The sequence below is a fragment of the Haemaphysalis longicornis genome, unplaced genomic scaffold (assembly GCF_048455015.1).
Source record: "Haemaphysalis longicornis isolate Haplotype H1 unplaced genomic scaffold, Haemaphysalis longicornis Haplotype H1 scaffold_6, whole genome shotgun sequence".
Classification (NCBI taxonomy): Eukaryota; Metazoa; Arthropoda; class Arachnida; order Ixodida; family Ixodidae; genus Haemaphysalis; species Haemaphysalis longicornis.
This window is the reverse complement of record NW_027526407.1, coordinates 199,404,923-199,428,886: the sequence shown is the minus strand read 5'-3', so window position 1 is coordinate 199,428,886 and position 23,964 is coordinate 199,404,923. Positions and strand designations below refer to the sequence as shown.

The window sequence follows — 23,964 nt, the reverse complement described above, 5'->3', positions numbered from 1 at the left end:
AGCAGCCGGACAAACTATTATTTCAACTCATTCATTCCTAAAACCAGCTCTGACTGGAACCACCTCCCCACCTGCATTGCTTCAATAATTAATCCAGTCAATTTCAAGGTGGCTATTAGTGGCCATATTATTTGAATTATCTTTCTTTCTCATGCTGTTTTTCCGTGAATTCCGCGATTTTGTGTAAATCCTGCTATGTTGTTCCCGAGTGTGGAGAAGGTTTTATCAACCTTCTGATTTTTCCTTTCCTGTTATTGTTTATATTACTAGTTGATGTGTATATTTCAAATATGTAAATATGTTTCTTATGTGTAACCAAACTCCTGCTGCATTGCCTGTAGAGTGTTTGACCCCCCCCCCTCCTCTCTGTAATGCCCATGTGCTTTGAGAGTAAATAAATATATTAAAAAAAATAAATAAATAAATTTGTTAGTAACATGAAGGTTCACTGAATTTAAGGGTTCGGGAAAAAACAAGTAAGGTTCGAAAGTACATATAGCAGTTAAAGTCTATATGGTAATTTTTTCTCGTAGGGAAAGATTTGTGCTTGAATGTGCAAGAATGTCGCTATAACACCTAAACACTGCTCATTAAGTTTAGCCTTGATGAAACAAATGTAAGTCGGAAATGTAAATGTAAGGAGCGCTGCACATCAAAAATATGAACGACAGAATTATGATTGATCATATCTGAAGGAAAGCTAAATACACAAAGAGTACAAACGAGTATTTGCAATTTTGTATAAAGGGATGTTATAAGGCTGACGAAAAGCGGTTGCTGTTTTACATTAATTTATTCTGGTGAAGGCTTGTAAGTGCCGCGTGTTATTAAAACGCTGAAGTGGAAATACAAATGCATCAGTGACCATAATTTTCATCGATCCTTATTGCAGATATTTTTTTACAAAATTAATATGCTTGTAGTTAAATAAAGAAAATCTCTGAGTTTGTGATTGTATCACTAACACATCAACGATTGCCGCTTCATCTGAACGACGCTTACATGGCAAATCTGGCTTGGTGTTTACCTTCTTTTTTCAGATTCGTTTTGCCTCTTTCCTGTGAAAGAAGGACACTGTAAAAATACCACTGTCAAACAGCAGTGGTACTTTGACCCGTACTCTCATCACTGCAAGAAGTCCCATCATTGTGTATTCGGAGAGAATGCTTTTCAAAGACGGGAGGAATGCGTCTCCACGTGCCGTGCAGGTAATTACAAAACAGAATTTTGTTACGTTAAAGGTGCTAGGCCTTCGATAAGGTGTTTTTCTGCCCTGAAAAGCCAAGATTTGGGCAAGCGTTAAAACAATGTGCAAATGGATGAATGAGTGAAATATTTGAGATTTTTAGAGTAGTGGATTCGGACAAATGCTGCATTAATATGCTGCACAAGGCCAGGCATAATATAAAAGTGTATCTCGTTCGATGTAAAAAAACTTGATGCACCATAAAAAACAGTTTAAAAAATTTGGCTCACAATTACGATACTCCCGAAAGCGAAATAAGTGCGCAGGGTGAGCTGCAGTCTTCGGGGTGACGGCGTGTATAATTGCTTGGTCTCACAAAGGGATTGCGCATCAGCGAACATGCGGAGGCGCAATATATGCTCCGCCGTTGTTTCCTAGAGCGTCGCCACGGGGGAACTCCTCCGCTTCCCTGCTGGCTCTATCTACGTTTTCTGGGTTATCTTTTAGCGTGTCGCCGCTGGTGAGAGTGTCTGGACTCCTCTCGGCATACCGCTTTCCGCCTCGTGCTTTCTCCATACTTTCGTCCGCCTTACTGCTCGTTCTATCTCGTTTGCCTTCGGTGGCCCTTCGTTCGCTCGGTTACGAGGTATGACTGCGCCGCGAAACCGCAGGAGCGGGCCCCTAAGTGCTGAGAACTTAAAGAACATCACTCACTAGAAATTGCAGTGACTATTCCCATCCTATGGACAAAAGTTGGGTATTGTCGTCCACTTGCGTATTTTGTATCTGAACGATACCCGTGGTCCCAGTGACTAATTCTGGTGCCTCCTTGGAAGTGTCGAGTTTAGAACCACAATGAACGCTCACTAGACAGTTTGTTTCTAATGCAGAAAAAAACACCGGTTTTATGGCTAGTGAAATAAGCAATAAGAAAAAACAGCATAGAGTTGTCAGAAAGCACATATGTGGAAAGATGTTTTCTCGCTGAAACATTGTAAAAAGCACGCAACACAAACGTCTGCTTGCTGCGCGCTCAAAAACACCCTGAATATGTTTTTTTCCGAAATGCCCGTTTCAAACTTACCGCCACAATAAAATGTGACCCTGTGCGTTCTTGAATTAGCATTTAAATTTTCAGAGAAGTGGTTTCCCTAAGAGAAGTCCGCGAAATACCGCACTACGGTCAAGCACTATAGCTTTATTAAATGTTTAAATCACGTTTATTTTTCAGTAAATACACTGTTCATTATAAAAGCTTTCAAATGTTATCTAGTTTAAAGTAACCGCGTTTAATTTTCAAATTCCGACAATGAACCTGAGAATGGCGAGAGGATGTACCTTTGGAACATAAACATCGCGGACAATTTTTGTATACTTAAATCCTAACCTGAAGTGATAGACGTGAAGCAAAGAAGGTCCGCTTTTATCCACAAAAACAGTTACTCTGGATGTATACTCAAGAGAAAGTAGATAACGTTACCGATGTATTTAATCTTTGGTTACAAATGAACGATAGCCATGTCAACCTTTGGAACGCGCGATGAGAAACGTTCATTAATAGACGGTGGCATTGGCATGTTTATTGCGGTTTAACATTGATCAACGTTGCTTCTAACATCGGCGTCGTTTGAAAGCGTATATCGGCTACCGATGGTCTCCAAAGGCATCTGCAAAGTATTTTATGGCCCGCTTATCGGAAAACAAAGTAATAAGTGGTCATGACTTTTAGTTTATTGTAGTAACTGCGAAGCTGCTTGGCAAATTGTAATTTTTTGTGTGCGCAGAAAAAAAAATACCAAGAAATTGCAGAGCGTGCGCACGTGATCGTGGGCCTCACGGCGACGCCCGGCAGTTAGGAAAACCAAGAATATGCGTAACGCTAGTGTGTGTGCGCGCCTCGTGACGACCGTCCAGCGTCGCCTGCGCACGTTCGTCAAGTCAAACAAACCTACTTAGGGAATCGGCCAAGATTGCGGCGACCATCCGGCAGTTATCAAAACCAAGAAAATGCCAAGTGCTCGTGTGTGCGTGTATTGCTGCGACCGTCTAGCGTCCCTGGACCACAATTGTCAAGCCAAGCATTGCCGCTTAGGAAGATTTGGCCAAGACTGCAAAAAAAAAAAAAAAAACTCCAGCGTGCGCCGTTATCGTGGCAACACCTGCTCGGTATGAGAAAGACACGTCATAGCGTACGCCCGTCCAAGGTCACGTCCAAAGGTTATCTCCTCGGAAAAAGGAAAGAAACTCACACTTATAGCAACAATGATGGAATAAAGGTCGTTGCGGAAGCGAACAATCGAATTGGCTGAAATCATGAACTTCAACCTTCGTGATGGTCGTGAAGGTGGCGTACAGCTCCGCTACCTTCAAATCTTACGCGTTAGTGCCGGCTTCCTTTAGTTTTCATTTATTTATCAATCTATTTATGAAATATAAATAAATAAATAAATAAATAAATAAATAAATAAATAAATAAATAAATAAATAAATAAATAAATACAAAATCAAAATGAAATAAAATAATAAGCTACCAAAATTGATTATACCTCTGTTCCTATTGCTTTAAAGTGGACGTTTGCGACGCACCACGGCCATCGGAACTGTGCCAGAGCGGTCAGAGGGCGGTGTGGTTCTACGATCCAATGTCAATGACCTGCCGTTCCGATGTCAACTGCCACAACAGAGGGAACAACTTTCCAAGCATGCAAGAATGCTTGAAGGTGTGCGTAAGAAGTGCGTATTGATCGTGTCTGTTCTCCAGCGTGTTCATTTTTAAACGTTACCTCAGTGTGTGGAGACGAGAACCGAGGGCGAAAGAAAATATAAACCATTTCCTTGCGGTGGGCGGAGATGCGGGAAGATACAAAACGCGCCATGAAATGGGTATTTGCTCGGGGAATATGAAGAGCACATACGTTCTTTAAATTATTTCGTGAAGCTGATAGTCACCATTTCTTTCAGACAAGGTGTGGCAGTGATGTATTAAAATGTTTTGTGTGCATTTATTTTTAGCTGTTGTGTACGTAGATCTATGTAGTTGGTATAACCCTGATGGCGCAACAAAGAGATTATTTGCTGCTTCGGCACTTCGTTTCCTATCATGCGGTTTTATATTTTTAGTGAGAATATTTAATGACACATCTTCTACCAACCTTCACGCCTTCATCATCAAAAGAATAAACCTTACATTGGATAATGTCCGCATTTGTACAGTTGTATTTTTTGTTTAATTGTTATTTACAAGCATAATTTCTGCTCGCTTAAAAAGTATCTTGAAAAGCTTTTTTATTTTACATGAGCTGCACGGAAAAGAAACGCGTCTATGATATTGTCACGAACCATTCATTGGGTTTGTTTGTTTATGTTTTGTGTTTACTGCCCGGCTGCGCCCGGCTCTCTTATCTGTCTCCCAAGCGAAGAGCGTGTTCCATTCTTTATTTTTATACTGCACCGGTTATCTCGTTCTGATACGGAGAGCGGTTCGCCCTAACGTCACTAGCCTAGAATAATCTTCTTGATCTACAATGTTCTGGATGTAAATCGACGGTTCCAGAAACACTCGCGCCGAAACATAAAAGCCTGGAGAGAAGACGCCGCGGTATACGATTCCAGACACCAGTCAGCGCACATTGCTTAGTTGACTGCTGTTTCGCCGCCTGTTTATTCTTTGAGTTGTTAGGGGAGCACAAGTTTTTGAATGATTGTAGGGTTTAACGCGCCGACGCAACGCAGGCGATGAGGCGCGCCGTAGTGGAGGGCTCCGGATTAACTTTCACTACCTGGGGATCTTTAAAGTGTGCCGAAGTCCGAGCAGAAGTTCGCTCCAATAAACTTGTTTTCCTTCAATACAGCTGCGTCGTCTTTGGCTACATGACAATATAAAAATCGCTTTGTAGCTACTGGTATTTGGAAATTTAAGTAAAAACGAGCTAGATTATTTTAGTTAGGCTATTTACAATTAACGAGCTAATATTACGGCGAAGATATTAAGCTGGGGTGTGTGCAAAAATTCTTCCTATCCGCTTTCTTAGTTCACTTTTTACCAGTTACAAGTTGGAAACTAAAATTGTAATATGTTTTTGTAACTAAAATAGGAATTGTTACTTAAGTCACCCGCTGTTCTCGCTCAGTGGCTAAGGCGTTTGGCTGCTGAGCACGAGGTCGCGGGTTCGATTCCCGGCCGCCGCGGCCGCTTTTCTGGTGGAGGCGAAAAGCAAAAACGCCCGTGTGAACGAGATTTTTGCGCACGTTAAAGATCCCCAGGTGGTCAAAATTATTCCTAAGCCCTCCACTACGGCGCGCCTCATCGCCTGCGTTGCGTCAGCGCTTTAAACCCTACAATCAATAAATTGTTACCTAAGTATGCACAAATCATCGCCTTCAATGTGGAGAAACTGTGACATCACGTAGCTCCTATAATCAATAACGGACTGCATTTCAACCATTCACAAAACCTATAATTCTTGCTTCTGGGCACAAAACAACGGCTAAAAAGTACAAAATTACAAAGTACTTGGACTGTGAGCCAGAATTTACATTTTGACGTTTACATATTTCGTTAGACACAAAAGCATACCTATGCCTTGTGATGGCGTCGATAAGGAAGATTCTTGCAATTGTAGATGAACCCAGTACTGAAATATGAGCCCTACAGAGCTGCTCTTCACTAGGGGCAGCATTGAGTGATCCTAAACCAAGGAATGTTTGTAATGCCTGGCTTCAATGAAAACTTTTGTGTGACTGTTACACCAAAAAAAGGCAAGAAGGGCTTGCCCACGAAGTCGGTAAGACTGAGTCGGCGCGCCGAATTAGCGGCTGAATCGGGTATTCTTCTGCCGTACCTACTGTTTGAGCAGCTGAGGTACACGCCTGTGTGTGGATGTAGAGGAAGCTGGTAGAGCGCTGTGGCCCCTCGAGTATTTGTGGCAGTACAAGCTCAGAGAAACCCATATCACCGAAGCAAAAGATGCTAAAAATGAGCAAATGTTTACAGCTATAGCTGCTAGTCAGCGTTTGGTACCTTTTTGCTTTTACAATTCACAGTAGTGCATAACGTTATTTTTATTTTCAAGGCACTGCAGAGCTCAAGAGGGGCTTTAACATGGGTGGGTTTGACGCACAGCCTACATAAAGCAATATAGAAGCGCTAAACGTACAAAAGGTTGCGAATTTCGACATAGTAATCACCATACAACAGCAGCCATAAGAAAATTCCCAAAACGTCCTGGAAGATATATGAAAGTAGAATAACAAAGGTAATATCATAGAACTTTGCCAACGAATAACTCAATCAGTTACATAGCTACACACACGCACAAATGACGCAATGGGTTACATTTATCTGTTGCGGTGCTTAAATCTTAGAACAGATCTAATTAAAGAAAGCAGACAGGCTCATACAAAGAACTAAAATGTTGAATCCTTCGAAAAATAAACATTTTCATTGTGTACGTGGAGAGGCTGTAACAGATTCTTTTAATGCGCACTTGTTTCTACATGGTGTAGGCTTTCAGTACGTCAAATATTCAATATAAAATTGCAAAACGTTGAAACCATCCAAAACCCACGGCACTAAAGTTTTGTTTTTCTTGCACTAGGAGTGGTGGCACCGCTTACAATCAGCCCGGTGTGCTTGACGCCTCCTCCGATCCACGGATGTGCCCCTGTCACCGAAAGGTGGGTCTACAACGTGCACCTCAAAAGGTGCGAGAGAAGATTCGCCTGTGCAGTCGCTGGGAACAGCTTCAAGACGAGAAACGACTGCGAACACAGCTGTCCGACGGGTGAGCAGATGTAGGGTGTCGGGAATAATGTTTGTTCAACTGTCTGGGCGATGTCTGGCAAAGTGTGGGCATGTCCACACTAGGTGTTGGAGATCTGGTTTGGCATGAGTGTTGCAGTAGGGACATCGTGGGCGCGTGTTGGGGCATTTCGTCATTTTCTGAGTAATGTGAGGACTGTAGGCGGCATCCATCTGCGTATAGCTTGTTGATGAATACTTCCTCGGGCTGCTGCAGGAGGCAATGTTGGCAAGATACCCAGCGAGTGTAACCTGTTGGTAACGTTGTCTGTTACGTCTCTTTAGTCGGAAAGTAATTTTAGTGCAACAGTTCAAAAGGTGAATATGAATGAATATGAATATAGTATCGGCAAGGAGAAAATATGGAGGAAGGCGTACACGCAGATATTTTCAATTAAAAAGTGTGGACGAAAGTCCTCACGCGGACCAAATGTGCGTTTGTGAACTCCGCAAAAAGATAAAACGGTTTGATGCGGACTAGTTCGCGCAAAGTCAGAGCACTGGTTAATGCTTCGATTTAGGTTCTTCTTTTACAAGTTAAACACCCCTGCCGTTATAGTTTCCTGCGAGAGGAGGTAAAGTTTCAATCATCCTGTGATTTTAACGGTTTATACTCAATGTAAGAGCGCTATAAACTGGCAGGGGACAAACACAGAAAAAAAAACAACGAACAAAACGAGTGAACCGCGAACTATCGCAAATGAACTTTATACGTTACCAACGCATCACTCATTTTGCACTTCTATTCTTTTTTGTGTACCTTGTCAGTTACAAGCGCACTTCCTTTGAGTATGAACAACGGTCTGAATAGTGTTGCATCATGGCGGCCATGGGAGCAGCTGTAGTTGATTTCGCCCAACCGTACAAATCGATTCCGCTCACTGACTAGCCAGAGTCTGCTGTTAAGTATTGATAGTGCCTCTGGCTTACCAATTAACGTGAGAGTTTGGGGGAGGTGGTACTCCATTGAATAATTGCTAACAGCGCGAACAATTAGATGAAGGTCAAAAGAGAGTGGCTACATGGACAAGCGCTGACTTCCAACTGATGATTTACTTCAGAAAGTACAAATATACAAGTATTCACCGATTATCCGGGTTGCGCAAAAAACATGGGAACTAGACAAGCACTGCGTATAACAAAGACAACCATACTTTCTATACAAAAACAGCAAACAAAAAGGCGTGATTTAGCGCAAGTGGTGCACCGCCGCGGAGAACAGATAACCCAGTTCTTTCTCTGAAAGACTAAGAGACGGCATACTGACGCATGCGTCGCCGAGACGTGACATTTGGGCGGCTTCTACTATCTCTCTAGTTAATTGATTGTTCCTTCTACAAATAATACGACACTCATTGTACAGAGGGGCAGTCCTTACCTAGGCCACAATCCTTGCAAAGGGCACTCAGGTGTCCAGTGTGGGCACTCTGAATATTCCTAAGGTGTTTACAAAGGCGGACGTAAAGGCTCCTTGAAGACTGGCCGACATACTTTGTTTCCGCAGGACACTGCAATGACGTAGACGACGTTGTCAACGCAAGGCACACACTAATTGTAGATGCAGAGAATCTGATTCGCTCGCCTTGTCCCTCCGGCGTCGTCGTCGTCGTTGTCGTCGGCGTTGTCCGCCCCTCCCCCATTCTCCTCGCCGCGCCAGCTGCGCTCTCGGCCGCTCACCCCTCTCCTCTCCGATAGTGAACACTCTCTCGTGAGGGGCACTGGATTAGATTGGATTGGATTGGATTGGCTTGGATTGGATTGGATTGGATTTGGATTGGATTGGATTGGATTAAAGTGGATTGTGTTGCGTCATAGCCGCGCCACGTTGCGTCATAGCCGCGGCAGACGCGCTGGGGCCGGCGCATGTGCAGTACTCTCTCTTCCGTGGTTTCCTCTCCTTCGGGCGCGCTGCGCATATAACCGGTGTGCCGTTCTCCCGCGAAGCAACATCCACGCTTGGCTCAAACACCTAGAGTCCACGCCGCTTTACAAGTACGCCAACGTCGTCATCGACTGGGACCGCCTTACGCAGTCCCCTCAACGTTATGCGCGCTATAAAACGCGGTCCCTTCGCCGCTCCGCCTATGCGTCGCATCTACACAGGGGTTCCCGCGAGGGGAGGTGGGAGTTTTTTTTCATGTTTTGTCTGGCAGCCTTCTTTGAGTTCGCAGGTGATGTTTCCTTGCAAAGTTTTGACAGTTTTTGGGGCACTGAAAACACTTTGTTTACTTGGGAACTCGCCCCTATGCGTTTGTCCGTGTAGCCACTCTCTTTCATCCTTCGTCTAATTGTTCGCGCTGTTAGCATTATTTCTGGCTAACCAGTGAGAAGAAGCGGTTGATTCCAACAAGCCCAACATGAAGCCTTCCTGAACGCAAAGGTTGATGCTTCGAAATGTACATGGATAACTAAATAGTATCCGCAGCAGTAATTTTACTTTGTCTCCCCCATCTTTCAGAGGCCTTCTGTTACCTGCCGAGACCTCACGAGGATCCATCATGTGTCCATCATGGCCCGCTAAAGCACACGTGGTTCTACGATCGGTTTACACGTGAATGCCGGATTGGTGTCACATGCGCTCATGCAAGTGGCAACACATTTCCAACTCGAGAGCTCTGCAGCGACATTTGCAGAAGCAGTGAGTAGTTCTCATTTCCTCACGTGTTCATTTATTCATCACAATTACTATTATAACGGGTTAATGGAATGAATCAGGCCAGCTAGACATACAATTATCCTTCTTTCTGCCGGTCTAACAATGTCAAAATGCAAATCGAATCTTTGTGCAGAATGCAGCACGGGAGTGTGCTAATTTTTAATGGCTGCCACCAGAATCTTAATGTGACTTAGCACAATTTCTAGCAAAAACAAAGCGCTGTGCGCTGTATGAACGGAAATAGGCATAGGTAGAAAAACGATATTTTATTTTGAAACTGTGAGAATGAATGCGGTCTTGGACGTCAAATGGGATTCTTTTGCTAGATACAGAAGGCGAAACAATATCACGATTCTCAGGTTCGTGGCTTATAAAATCTTAGAAATTGTGAGAATTGTAATTCTACGAAGATGTGGCCATGGCTCCAGGCTTATATTAGATTGCAGTAGCTGGTTAAAATAAAGTTTTTTTAAGATCTTCTGGAAAATATTTTATATAACAAAGAACGCGTCGTAGTTCCAAAACAATTACCAGCCCTTCTGTGAAGAAAGAGAAGCAAAGGTAGGACGGCGATACGATTTTACAGGACTTTAGTTAGGTGTGCCCGAAACAAACCCCAGTAGCTTGTAATTTGGGATTGAGCGTGATTCGTGGTTGATCTGCTGAATGAATCGTGGGAGGAATAGAAATTTATTTCAGAGGACGAACACCGGGATGTCCCTTTCGCTCAATTAGGAGCATCTATGTTGATAGGAGAATGAAATTTCAGCAAATTTACAAGTTTACTCTGAACTGTGTATTTTTTGAAATTTAGAAAAACGTGGCGGCATAGTACGGCAGTCTCGGCAGCTAATTTCCATTTAATTTCTTGCGGTACAGCTACAATATAACAGGCGTAACAGTCGTTTTCCTTATCTATACTCACTGCGCAAATAGCCAATTTATTGGCTTGATACTATAACAACTTTATTGCAAAGGGATTGTGAGAACTAAATAAAACACGGCATGATGGTGGAGTGTCTTAACGGCAAATTTCTGTGTAGTCCTGTAAAGATACCTAAGAAATTGAAGGATACAGAGAATTTGTGAGAAAGTGGAAACAACATGTTGTTCCTGTCGACGCAAAGCGTACACGGACGAATGTCGATTTTCCGTAAGAGAGGTTTGTACAGATTCTACGAACAAAAATAAAGGAGGAGCTCAAGATTCTTCTCATTTAAGAGGCACGTTGTTTTTGATTGCCGAGATACATTTAAGATGAACAGCAACATTTGATTGCGTTTGAATATCGCACGCGAACGCAATGTTCTTCGGCTTCTTCATGAGAAAAATCGCACCAGTGCATGGAGTCAAACTCCGCACTTCGAACCGAAAAGCGCTATAAGTGTGCTGGTTAGCCAAAACGGCGTTTCCCTCAATAGCCTGGATTAAGAGTTACTACGTAAATCTCAGCACGTTTATAGTGGGATGCCAAGGGGCTTGTAGGACAATTACCGTTTGTGCAAAACTGAGTAACATATACCGTATTGCAACAGAAAATTCATATCGGAACAGTTGTTGTTTCCCAAATAGAAAAAAGGATCCTTATTTATGTGGTCCAATTAATTTGCTTTGAATTAAGGTAACGTATGCGTGACGACTAGAATAGAAGTCCCTACTTGAGACGTTTTCCCATGCTGTGTACTGCGCGTGAAAAGCTGATGACACTGATGAATTTTCTTGAAAAGGTTTAAATATTGTTCTTTCTTCCAAACATTCCTGCTTTTATGAGGTTAATGAAAGCCATGCATTTTCTTTACCCTATTTTTTCAGGGGACGTTTGCACACAGCCTCCGCTGTTGTCTTCATCGTGCGGCGAGAAACACCGCACTGTTTGGCACTACAGTCGTAAGTCGAGGAAATGCGTAAAGGCAACAAACTGCCACACGAGGGGAAACAACTTCCCTTCATCGCACGAATGTCACAAAACCTGTGACCGGCGTAAGTAACCAACTGCATGAACTAACCTTCTGTCATCAATACGCTAACCTATTTTTGAAAAATTGTCTTTTAATATAAGCAATGAGCGAACAGAAAGGGAGAGCAGTTTAGGTTTTAATTTCTTACAAATTTTCTCCCCTCTTCAAAAGAGGGCTGTAGAAGGTTTCGGTAAGTGTATTTTAGTTGACGTGTAAGATGATTTTGTGGAACTGCGAAAAGCTGAAAATTTTAGCAACACATTCTTTGTAGTGACCTCGGCAATAAGTTATGTTGCCTTGCATCAAACGCAGAGGCGTAGCTGAAGTGAACCAGACTGTATGGGTAACATTTTTTTCTGAGCGCCAATGTATTTCAGGTTGAATTGATTGAATTTAAATTATGAGCGGGGTTTTTGACAGAGGGGATTTTTGGTCCCATTACTGGGCTAATTTACTCTTTATACGCGTAAAATAAAAAAAAGAATAAAACAAGTAAAGATTTTCGAATATTGACAGTGAGTATGCTTGAGTATGCTTGAGTATATTGAGTATGCTTGAGAGCACGTGATAAGCGGATTCCTATCCTATGCCTCCTGTTTTATTTTGAAGCGACTTAGCGTTACGGTCGTTGGAAGTTCGACGAAGAATTGCAACCTTCCGGAATAGGTACACAGGCATTCTGTAAGCTTTGAGAAACATTGCCATGCACCTTGGTTTTGGAACCACGTGCTAATGGTACTTTTGGTAGCTTTTGTTAGCAAAGTAGTTAAGAACCTAAATAAAAGTTATTCTTCCGCAATTCGTTTGTGCAAGGACTACTGTAATAGAAGAGCACATGGGGTGTGATATGACAAGCCTTTTTAGTCCCAGCCTGCCTGCGCATATTTCTAAGCAAATGAAATATTTGAGTCAATCTTTCAGCGCGATGATGCTGCAGCCATGCTTTCTGCCTAGTCTAAAGTGAGAAAAAGAATTTACAGGCACATTTGTTCAACAGAACCCATCTTCCTTTAAACCATAATATTCTATAACTTTAATGTTTAACGTTAACAATATTCTATAACTTTAATGGGAGGCCTTAGTTTTAAGCATTGATGGAAACGTACTTGAGAAACTTCGTGAAGCTTGAAAAGGGCTTTTATCTCCCCAATAACGCATGCTTTAAAAAGCAGACTGCTTCGTGAGAGAACGAGAAAGGCCCTTATTGGTACTGGCGAGATTAACCTCGGAAAGGCGCCTACGTCAGATTTATAAGAAAAAAAAGTAATTTGATGAACGCAATTATGATGGATGCAATAACGAAGGTGCGCGTGTTTGTGTGAGGCGCTGATTTGTAGTTCGCACGAAGGTCCATACAGCTTTTATCCAAATGGTTGTTTAAAAACTCCGCTATCAGTTGGTTCAAATGTCTGAAGGACAGTGAGATTGGCGTGACATTATTGATTTGCAGGAAATTGAGAGCACTGTCCCCTATAATATTTCTGGTTATTCAGCTTGTAAAGATTACCTTGGGGCTTCTAAATCGCAACTTGTTGTTAAAGTACACCTTGACAGCAGAGCGTAACACCAAATTTGCAGGGCGGAATAAGGAGGACTGCCTTCACTGGCCGAACCGAGGCCCGTGCTACGCCCTTTCTTTCAAGTGGTACTATGACCATTACCACAAGGACTGCTTCCAGTTTCTGTATGGTGGTTGCAATGGTGGACCAAATTTGTTCGATTCTAAGGAAGAGTGCAGAGAAGTGTGCATTCGTGAGTATGCTTGAATTATTGTCATCATTGGAAGCGTTTCTGGGAGCCTGTAAAATGTAATGCCAGACTTGTTTTGAAGCAAAGTGAACTCTTGCTTTCAAGCACAGTAAACTCACCTACGGGCCAGAAACTTGGAGGCTCACTAAAAAGGTTCAACTAAATTAAGGACGACTCAGCGAACAATGGAACGGAAGATGATAGGCGTAACATTAAGGGACAAGAAGAAAGCGGAGTGGGCCAGGGAACAAACGCGTGTTGAGGAGATATTAGTAGAAATTAAGAAGAAGAAATGGACGTGGGCAGGGCATGTAATGCGAAGGCAAGATAACCGTTGGTCGTTAAGGGTAACAGAGGGTATCCCTAGAGAAGGCAAGTGTAGCAGGGGGTGGCAGAATGTTAGATGGTCAGATGAGATCAAGAAGTTTGCGGGGATAAATTGATCGCAGTTAGCACAGGACTGGATAAATTCGAGATAGTGGGAGAGGCCTTTGTCGTGCAGTGGCCGTAGATAGGCTGGTGATAATGATGATGAAACGTTTTATTAAAACATCATCTGAGGAATATTTTCTCCTGTATAAAAAATACTTCATTAAAACATAAATTATTCGTTTTAAGTGCATTGCAGCGGTGGCTATGAAGCACTTCCAGTAAAGCTATAATCCGAATAAAAAAATGGGTTGGTTGTATGTAGTTTGATTTCCTGCGACTAGTGTAGCGCGATAAGTTTTGCTTTTCAGATCAAAATCAGGTTTTTAGAAATACGATAGAATATTGGGCGAGACCGTGGTGTTTCGCACTCGTTTCCCCGAAACAAACCAATGGAAAGTCAAGGCATTATTCTTCAGTGGGGTAGTCGGCGCGTTAAATCTAAGTTTGTTGAATTTTATATGATAGGCTATTGGATTCATGAAACGTGCACCTTGATTAAAAAAAACTCGGCATACTTTAAACTGAACATTATTTAGTTTGGTTGGTATTTTACGTTTTGATAATTTCTTCCAAAAAAGGCCTACGCAGTGGAATAGTGACCATAATAGGAAATGATAATAATTAGTCGACAGTTATTGCGTTTTGGTTCAGTGGTCCGAGGGCCAGGTAAGTGCGTGTATCACCGATGAGGTCGTTTTCGGTGCCTTTAAAAACGCCGCACTACAAGGTCCCGCACCGAGTTTGGTGTATCCGTGAAAGTTCTTGTGTGGTTTAGTAGCATAATGGCGAAATAAACACTGTCTTATACATATTTTTGTAATACTGCGAGCATAGACGTATGCTAAATGAGGCGGAGAACTAAATTGAGATATTTTTTTTGTTGGAGAAGACAAATACAAAAAGGACGACAATTATAATTTAAAAAAACTGCTTTTGTGCTGTTATTTTCAAACACAGCAATTGTAGAGTTTTCAATTGTTGTGCCTCACTTTGCTCGTTGATTTTGACTGTACTAGGTTATATAGGGATTCCAAATTTGACACTTTAAAATCAGAATAGCAAGAGCAAGGAAATACATTTTCAAATAGTAGAGTTCAAACTCCGTTCACAGGTAAACAGGTGCAATGTATTCTTTTGATAGTTTCAGCGTGGAACAAACCAATCAAAACTCTTTCCCGTTGGTTATTGTTTTTTGTAATACAGATATGTTTTTGGGTGTTGTTGCTTGGAAGTATATAGAAAAATTACACACAAATGCAAGTTCTCTTTACTGTTGTGTTTAAAGCAATCGTGCGATAAGAAATCGAAAAATAGGAGCGAAATTTTGTTACCACCAAGGATTAAGAAACTATTTCTGAACTCCCTTTTTTATCTCCACTGTTTGAAAGCCTCACTCTTTCTTTTGTGAGGACAAGCAAAAATGGTACATAAATTTAACTTTAGAAGTGAATTTAATTTGGAAACATGGGCGGCTATTGTCACTCCCACCAGCCATTCGCTGTGTTGTAATAGCAAACGTTGGATGGTACCAAATTGGGCTCGTGAAATTCACTGGTAAAAAATCAGACACACTTAAGACGGCACACGCTGTGGAATTACTACGTATTACATTTTATTACGAGCTGTACGGTCCTATTTATCTGAAGATATGTCATGCCAGAATATGTACGTTTCGTTTTTGACAAAGCCTCGGTGAGAAGAAAAAAGGCTGCCCTGTAATCTTCGCGTCGCAACGGTTGTGGTAGTATTGGATTATGGTGGCTTTGGCCTCTGCAAGCACTTGGTCCTGTTATCACCGTGTAGCATTTTTATTCCCTCAAGATCGTTCTGTTTTGTCCTACATCTCTGGAAGACCCCATGTCACAGCAACCACCGAGAGAGGTGCCTCAGATTTCACCGCAGTACAGAAAGGCGCGACAACAGAAACGTGTCCAGTTGTGCGATGGTGTCTTACGCATACCGCCGCCATGATCATTTTCTTATTGCGCCGTTTTTTTTCTCTCTGTTACTATGATCAACGGCTTGGCCAATCGCCTTGTTAGGCCTACATATGCGCTATCAGTGGAACATTTCCGTGCTTCTTCGATACTTTGCGCGCTAGATCACTATTTTGGGGTTCAATGTACGTCTCGATCACGTATTATCAAGTCAAAGGACCGAACCTATTTCCTAGGTTCATTTTTACTGGGGTAGAGCTGTAAATGAGCCGCTGTACGGAGGATGTGTGATTTCCTTGCACTCAATAGACCGTACGGGAAAATATCTAACCGCAAAAGTCACCCAGCTTCTCTTTATTTACTTCGAAGTTCTTTGAACCTTCGGCAATTTTTAAACCACTGAGGCCTGCCTCGCCGACGGTAGATGTTGCCTGAAGGGCCGCTTAATGATTTAGCATTGCAATGTAGCACCAGCCGAACAGTGTAGGCGTGAAAATCAGAGCTATCCAATGCCGCTCGAAATATTATGTTGTTTTGGGCAGTACTGCGAGCATGTTTTAAGTATAGCTTTTAGAAAACATATAATGAGAGTGTTTTGTGGCCGTGTACGAGCATTTTTTCCAGGACTGCACGGCATCTTACTGTACGGTTCGAATTATGAGAGGTCATTGTCATTCTTTGGCTCACGGTAGGGTAGAGGAGCGCGCCATCGGCAACAGTTACTCCAAAAGCACCCACGCTGATGCGAAGAAAATATTGTTAAGCTAGATAAGTCCAGACGGTTTGTCCAGTAAATAATAATATTTCCGTTCTTTTTATGACACGCTGAATTTTAAAATACATTGTATTACTTGACATGGAAGTTGATATAACCTAACTTTTGCTAGAATATTTCAGTGCGGCTCCTTTAAGCGCGTTGCTTCATTTCTGACTTACTTTCTTCAGTTCTTCACTTTCTGGGCAGTTTAGTTGTTGTTATAATACTGAAGTATTCTGCGATGGGGCGTTTTTCTTACCCAGAGCTCTTTATCGTAATTCCCCTCTGGTGAGTAGTTGTAGCAAGAGGGACGTAAAACATTCGTGTTGTCGTCAATGCCCAATTTTTAAGAATGGATGGCGGGGTTTTCTCTACACGTAATACCCTGGGTGGAGCTAAGCAATATTTTCAGGGTCATACTGAGGAGAAGTTTACTGCGAAAATCGGCATCGTGTTCTTAGGAACTATACGTTGGAGCAAATGCACGATGTGCAATTCTCAGCTTGCACTCATGCTGTGAAACAAAGGAAGTAAAAAAAAAAAAAAAAAACTTAATTCTGAAAAAAAAAAGCTTCGGGGCAATTTACAGATTTCTATCCTAATTTTCAAAACCACCTGCTGGTTGAAGTGCTTGACCAGTATTTAGGAATAGTACTGAGGATATTTGCGTATGCATAGTATTTAAGGTTATTTGTGCATAAAAACACAATACAAAACAGGGAGTGTGACCACTTGCCTGAATGCGGTGTGTGTAATGCGAACATAACGCAAGGTTTTTGTATTCTATAGTGGACCGCAGGGAGGAGATTGAACCTTGACCTCCTGGATAAAAAGGTTGTGCGGTAAGGTGGTGGACTTCATTGTGGTGCAGCCAGCCTCCTGGCCAGAAAAAAACTAATAAACCACAGCAACACATGGCTGCGCAAGTTAACAGAACTAACCCGCCATTGCCACTAACCTCCTGCTTCTGCTTACTTACGCGTCAATAAAAAAAAACTAACCGAGTACAGTAGAACCCCGCTCATACGTTTCTGAGGGCTGCGTTTCCCCGGATGCTACGCTATTTTTGTATAGTTCTGGTGCAGCTCACATAGAGTCCCATGATTTAAGATCCTCATTGTTACCCCTTTGCTAAGAGAACGTTCCGGGATCATGCGTCCCAATCTGACATCCCGAAGCCGCCCGGGCAACATCCGCAGACCACCATTTTGATGTTTGGCAAGCCTTGACCACGCTTGGCAATGGAACTGACTGCATGAAGCCGCACGCGGGTGTGATTCGTCGGCACTAGATATACTTATGTTACTTTATGCTATCACTAGCATCACTGTGCTTACAACGGAAGTTTCAATTCGTACTGCCGGAAGTGTGTTTTTCCCATAGGCCGTGTCTAGAGTGCCGTGCACCGGTATTATAAGCACTCCACTATATCGACGTCCACCGGCGTTTTGTGACAAAATTGCCGCGTCTGGCACTACATCGCTCTAGATAACGTAAAGCTAGGCAACGTAACCTAAACATAACGTAAGAAAACCTTACGCACACAAAGAAATAATTTAAAACGCGAAAACTAACCTAAGGCATAAAAATTATAGCTCAATTTAGAGATGAAAAAATAACAATCGAGGCAAGAGTGGGTCGCGAACCACCGACTTTGGGATCAAGAAGCTAAGACGGATCCTCTACACTACAACGACAGACGCTTTGGCCAGAGCTAGCGTAGTGTTAAGTATTCGAATGTCTTTGGACGGCACTCTAGCCGTGCCTGCAGCGATCAGCTAGAGTGCGGTCGGACGGCACTCTAGACACTGCGTTTACCATAAAGCACCACCGCAAGAATAGCACGCCCTCTCGTCGTCATCGTTCGCTTCAAGCTTTGAGCACGCCGTTGAACTTGCAACCACGAACGTTGTCATGCCTTAATGGCGTCGCGAAAACGGGAAGCGCTTTCCCTTCAGGAAAACCTTGACGTACTAAACGCAGTATGCAAGCCGCCAGCGCGGAAGGCAGTCGACATCGGTGGGCACCTTGCATAGCCACCCGTGGTTTGCAGTGATCGCAAAAAGCGGCAATTCCATATTTTCGAGTTTTTTAACGTTCGAAAGCCAAAGTTGCAGAAATAAATGGTTGTTTTCGTTCATTTTTTGAGGTTTCCTCACTGCTTCGTTTTCCTGGTTGTTAAGTTTTGTTTTCCCGGTCCGGGGAAAAACGCATGAACGGGGTTCCGCTCTACTTCAATTTTACGTCTGCTGCTTACTGTGCAAGAAGTGATTCGAAGAGATTTTTGTAGAAGACATATTATCTACCGAACATAGAAGGCAGCTTACGCTTTGAACCGCCAGCTATGTGTCGCAATACACTTTTGTTGTTTCACATATATCATTTTCCTTTTCTTTCAGGGCCCTCGCTCCATATTCCTGGATGCTAGTCTCCTGCGAAGCAATGCGCACCTCGCAAAAATAAAATTGCAACGTTACCTGGTTTAAAACAACGCCTATTTGTGTATAACGCACTGACAACTACAAATAACATGTCACCGGTTTTTTCTTACAGGCTATATCCAGATGCCTAGAAAAACACAATTCCTTCATGGGTTAATGAATGAAAAGAATAGGGTTTTGAACGCTGTACAGAGAAAAAGTAGGTTAGCAACATCGGTTATCATTGAAGTACAGTTCTATGTAATTGATGGCATGATTCACTTTTCTAATCACACATATATAATTCATATGTTTAGGCGTCTTGTAAATTATGGAATACATTTCTCGAGGTATAGGCCCCTTTCGGAGAGCTTCATACAAGTTACAGAGGAGATCAACGCGTGATTGCCCAATAACATGAACCTGAAGCCGTCGTCATCACCAATCTCATAGTATTTTTTTCTTTTCGGAGTGGCTATCACACAGAGCAAGGACACTCGCGAATGTTATATGTTTCTTCACGCTGAGGGTTTGGCTGCCACAAGGGTACGTTTCACAGACTGGAAAGGAACGTCAAACTCCTTGTATGACAGCGACCAGCATCGTTTGACGACGTAAGAGGCGCAAGCGTAACGGTAAACTTGTTGTATAAGCCCAGCTTTATGGCATACGTGCCTCCCACTGCGGCTCCAGAAGTTCTTAATGCTCATAATTGGCGGTAAAACGATCAATCACCATTCATTTTATATTGTAAAACCTTGCAAGGTAGGATAGGAGTGATTTGACGCTAAAATGGTCCGAAGAACTCCAGACTTTCTTGAACCATGAGCGCCTCGTTTCGCAAATCAACAGTTCGTGCGATGGCATAGAGTAGCGTAGATGGTTTCCCTTACCAAATTTTGCAAAAACTACCTGAAAACAAAATCAGTGTTTCGTTCTGACTTTTTGTTTATTACTTATTGCGTGATTTTGCCACAGAGCACAAGTAATTCAAACATGTTAGAGAACAAGAAAGAATGCAGACAATTGATGATGAGTTTTGAAACTTGATGGTCACAAGGAAACATGTTAAAATCAAACAGATTTAAATAACTGATAGATCCGGAATACCCCTAGTATGCCCCGATTCTTACGTTGTTGGAAGTTTTGTGAAACAGTTGGGTGCGGATGGACTCCTCAGTTGAACTTAGTAAGGTTGACGTCTGAGCTAGTTGGTTCAGCATGTTAAATTTACAGCCCAATAAAGACCCATACAAGGACAAGTAAGCGACATACGCAGCGCTGACTTCCAACTGATACTTTATTGGCACGGTAAACATTTGTACATGCAAGATATAGTGACACTGCAGTATTAAAGCAGATTGACAAGATAAACTAGATATAAAATGCACTACACTTTATCTGCCCGCCGTTGCCGTCCAGTGCCAACACATGCTTCGTGTAAGTAAGCCATTCCCTTTGCAGTTAGTGAGATTGAACGTACAATATTTTCTGCTTCGATTACCTCCCTTGTGGCCTGATTGCCGCTTTTCGTCAACCCCGTACACTCTTGAAACTTCGGTACGCACTTGTAATTCCGACAATGCGCTGCCATGTGCCCTGTCAGCCCCCCTTTCACATTGCAATCGTGTTCCCCAAAGGCATCGGCCGCTCTGGCCTACGCAGCACTTCCCACAAGAAAGAGGAATACGGCACACGATACATTCGACACACTTCATATAACGATTCTGGTGCTTAGACTGACATCCTCGAGGTTGCTTGGTGGCTCCACTGCTTAGTCGGCACAGGCCTAACAATTTATATGGCGCGGAAAGTGCCACGCGAACGCCTATCCGCTTCCCTATCTGTTTTAGGCCTTAGTTGAACACATGAATAAAAGAGGTAAAGCGCCGATGCTTATGATGCTGTTATTTTTTACTAAAACACGGAAGGTCCTTAAACCACGGAGCTCCGCTTTACATTCTTTATGTTTTTACTTCCCTCTTCAATCTGAAACAAGGTATTCGGATAAGTATCGTGTAGGTCGAAATTAAATTATCGCGCTCTTTATAAAAACCGCCTTCGGCGTGCTTCCACCTAACTGGCACTTTTTGCCCTCTGAGAGATGATAAAGCATTCTTGCGGTACCAGGCACCTAAAAATTTTAAAATAGAGCACACAAAACTCACAATTATTTGCAATATATTTGCTTGTTGGGTAGGCGCACATCCAGGTGCATGTGCAAATTGATTGATTGTAGAGTTAACGCGCCGACGCAGCGCAGCCGATGAGGCGCGCCGTAGTGGAGGGCTCCGGGTTAATTTTCACACCTGGTGATCTTTAACGTGGGCCGATATCTCGTACACACGGGCGTTTTTGCTTTTCGCCTCAATCAGAAAAGCGGCCACCGTAGCCGGGAATCGAACCCGTGACCTCGTGCTCCGCACCGCAGCCACCTTAGCCACTGAGGCTCCGCGGCGGGTAGGCGCACATTCGCAAACTGCAGAACACCCATCTTGTAGGCAACTCGCGCGTGAACCTCAGACCACCTGCAGACTCAACAAAAATGCGTAGCACATGAGTAACGATATTATCTCTATCACAGGGCCCAACATGATCCAAGGCAACAATGAAATTTTATTTTCATTTATTTACACAATACTCTCAGTCTTCAAGGGGGTTATTACAGGGTGAGCATATACATTCAAAGATACAGAAAAGGTGCAAAAGTTGCGCATGGAAAGCACCAAGATTATAGCAATGCTACAGTTCAAATTCACTGTAGGCGTAACCAAAATAATACAGTAAAAAACAAATATGCATACTCAAACAATACAGACACCAATAAGCACGCAAGCATCCAATTAGATATATTTCAAGGTATTTAGGCAATTCACACAGTACGAACGCACCCCAATTGCGTACAAGGTAAGAATGAATACCATCCATCAGCCTACACAACCTACCACACCTTTTTAAGCAGCTTACAAAAACTGTTCATTGGTTGGCTATTGAGTGATAACAGATCCTAATGCATACCATGCATTCCAAAAAAAGAATAGCTAAAAGTGTTGTAAATAAATGAACACTCTTCAAATTCCCAAGAATGGCGTTGCCGTGTCGATTTAGCGTAGCGAAAGGTCAAGAAGGAATCAGAGTTTATTCTCAGTGATTTGTGGATTACCTGTAATAGAAACGTCAGTCAAAGAAGCTGTGCGTGGCCTGAAAGGGTGGGTAACCCTCCCCGACGTAATAGTTCAGTCGGCGAGTCAGTGCGCCCATATCTGTTGCAGATAGTGCGCACTGCTTTGCGTTGAACTCTCTCCAGAGTTGTAATGTTAGACGCGGTGTGAGGGAACCAGACAACAGTGGCATCATCCGCAGTATACGCCTTGTAGAAAAAGGGCATCCTGCCCTCCAAGTTAGCCCATTGAAAGCTTGTGAAACGGGGCCTCGCGAAGAACGCTATGAGGGCACCGCTTCCCAGGTCATGCCAGCATAAAATGAAGGCTAGTCGGCGTGAGCGGTTTGAAACACTAAAGCGGCAAATTCCCATCCCAACTGCGGCCTTTGTGGCGGAGAGCCTTGTCAAGGATCTGAAAGTGACACTTGCTGGGCTCGTAATGCAAAAGGCAGAAAGTGCCTGTCGTGGCTGTGCCGTACGTGCACCAAGTGTACCACCACTAGAAAAAGGTCGGTGCGAAGTGCGGTGTACATGCAGGTGGGGTTCTAGGCACTTAAGAAGCTCTCAAAGATCGTGCGTAAGGTGAATGACCCAGACACAAAGCCCAACTGTGTCATAAGGCCAGCAAACAGGTTTGTGGATTGTGCGACGGGTGGGTTCTACAGGATCCCCTGTCATGCAAAAAAAAGCTACGTTGGACAAATAGGCAGGAGCATTAATGTAAGGCTAAGAGAGCCTGGAGCGGCTGTGAACGCGCAGAGGGGGGCTGGCCACCTGGCTGATCATTGCTGCAGGTGCATGGGTTGCACTCCAGATTTCTCGCGGGACACTAATCTTGTACAGGTCTTCTTCTTCTCAAACAGTCCGAGAAATTCTCGAGGCCTCCATGATTCGCAGAGAAGAGGAAAGATGCGCCAGAACACCGCCCTTGGCAGTGTACGCAAAGGAAATCGGTTTTTTGGAGAAGCGGAGCAGGTTGTGCACGGGCGAAGGCTCATTGCCGTATACATGTGTTGGTTTAATTTAGGCTGTGCGGTATGGGCGGCGCTGTGGTGTGGCTGTGTAATATGAACAAGCGGGACGCGTGCGACCCTGATTTCTTCGTTTTCGCTGTTTTTATATTCCCCCTTTCAAAGCTTCATGTACATATAGACGTTTTCCGTGTGCTTGCAGAATAAACTGAGCTGAAATTCTAGCGTGTGTTTTGTCTCCACCTCAGCTTTGTCTCTGTTTAGTGGTCGCTTGTACGATGAATAAATAGCTTAGCTAGTAACCAACGGCCCCAACCTGGCTCATTGCGAAGGAACGTTTGACATCCACTTAAATGCAGCTATACGGCTCAAAGGAAAGCTCTATCTTTCCTTTGTAGCCGTATGGCTGCATTTAGGTGGAGGTCAAATTTTTCTTCGCAGAAACTTAGTCCACTTTGGGGATTTCCCCTAAATCTGTTCGTTTAACACCTGTCCTTCACTTCGAGCTGTTGATCAATTCCCTCACGCGCTACAGACGACTAGCCTCCTGGTTAGCTCAGTTGATAGAGCGACTGCTGCGGTTAAGCGGTGGTTCTGGGTTCGAATCCTGGACCAGGACGAATATGTCCTCAACTGCGAAGTTTCCGAGAAAGCTGTGTAGCTTTCCTTTGTAGCCGTATGGCTGCATTTAGGTGGGTGTCAAATTTGTTTTGGCAGAAACTTACTCCATCTTGGGGATTTCCCCTAAATCTTTTCATTTAACCTGGCTCTTTAGTCGTCCTTTTCCAGGTAATCCGTAGGCTTGAATAGAACTGCGTAGTGGACAGATGGCTCTCGCGCCTATTGAGAGTACTTGGCTCGAGAGGTAACTCGAAATGGGAAAATCACATGATAGCGAAGTGGGACAGCTGGGCACGTGCTGTTGCGCCAAATAA

General features: G+C 43.2%; 1 protein-coding gene across 2 annotated transcripts in view; it reads left to right on the top strand.

The window, feature by feature from the left end:
• LOC144141300 (papilin-like) overlaps positions 1-19,005 on the top strand; it is a 52,024-nt gene extending 33,019 nt beyond the window's left edge. The window contains exons 3-10 of one of the 2 annotated variants that reach the window (XM_077672875.1): positions 1,041-1,208; positions 3,755-3,919; positions 6,784-6,969; positions 9,445-9,624; positions 11,455-11,622; positions 13,179-13,352; positions 17,265-17,317; positions 18,875-18,970. In XM_077672875.1, the coding sequence (XP_077529001.1) occupies positions 1,041-1,208; positions 3,755-3,919; positions 6,784-6,969; positions 9,445-9,624; positions 11,455-11,622; positions 13,179-13,352; positions 17,265-17,293 (1,070 nt within the window). In that variant the 3' untranslated portion in view covers positions 17,294-17,317; positions 18,875-18,970. Of the gene's footprint in view, positions 1-1,040; positions 1,209-3,754; positions 3,920-6,783; positions 6,970-9,444; positions 9,625-11,454; positions 11,623-13,178; positions 13,353-17,264; positions 17,318-18,874 lie in introns of both variants that reach the window. The other variant, XM_077672876.1, reaches the window with a different exon arrangement.
• Positions 19,006-23,964: the final 4,959 nt, after the last annotated feature.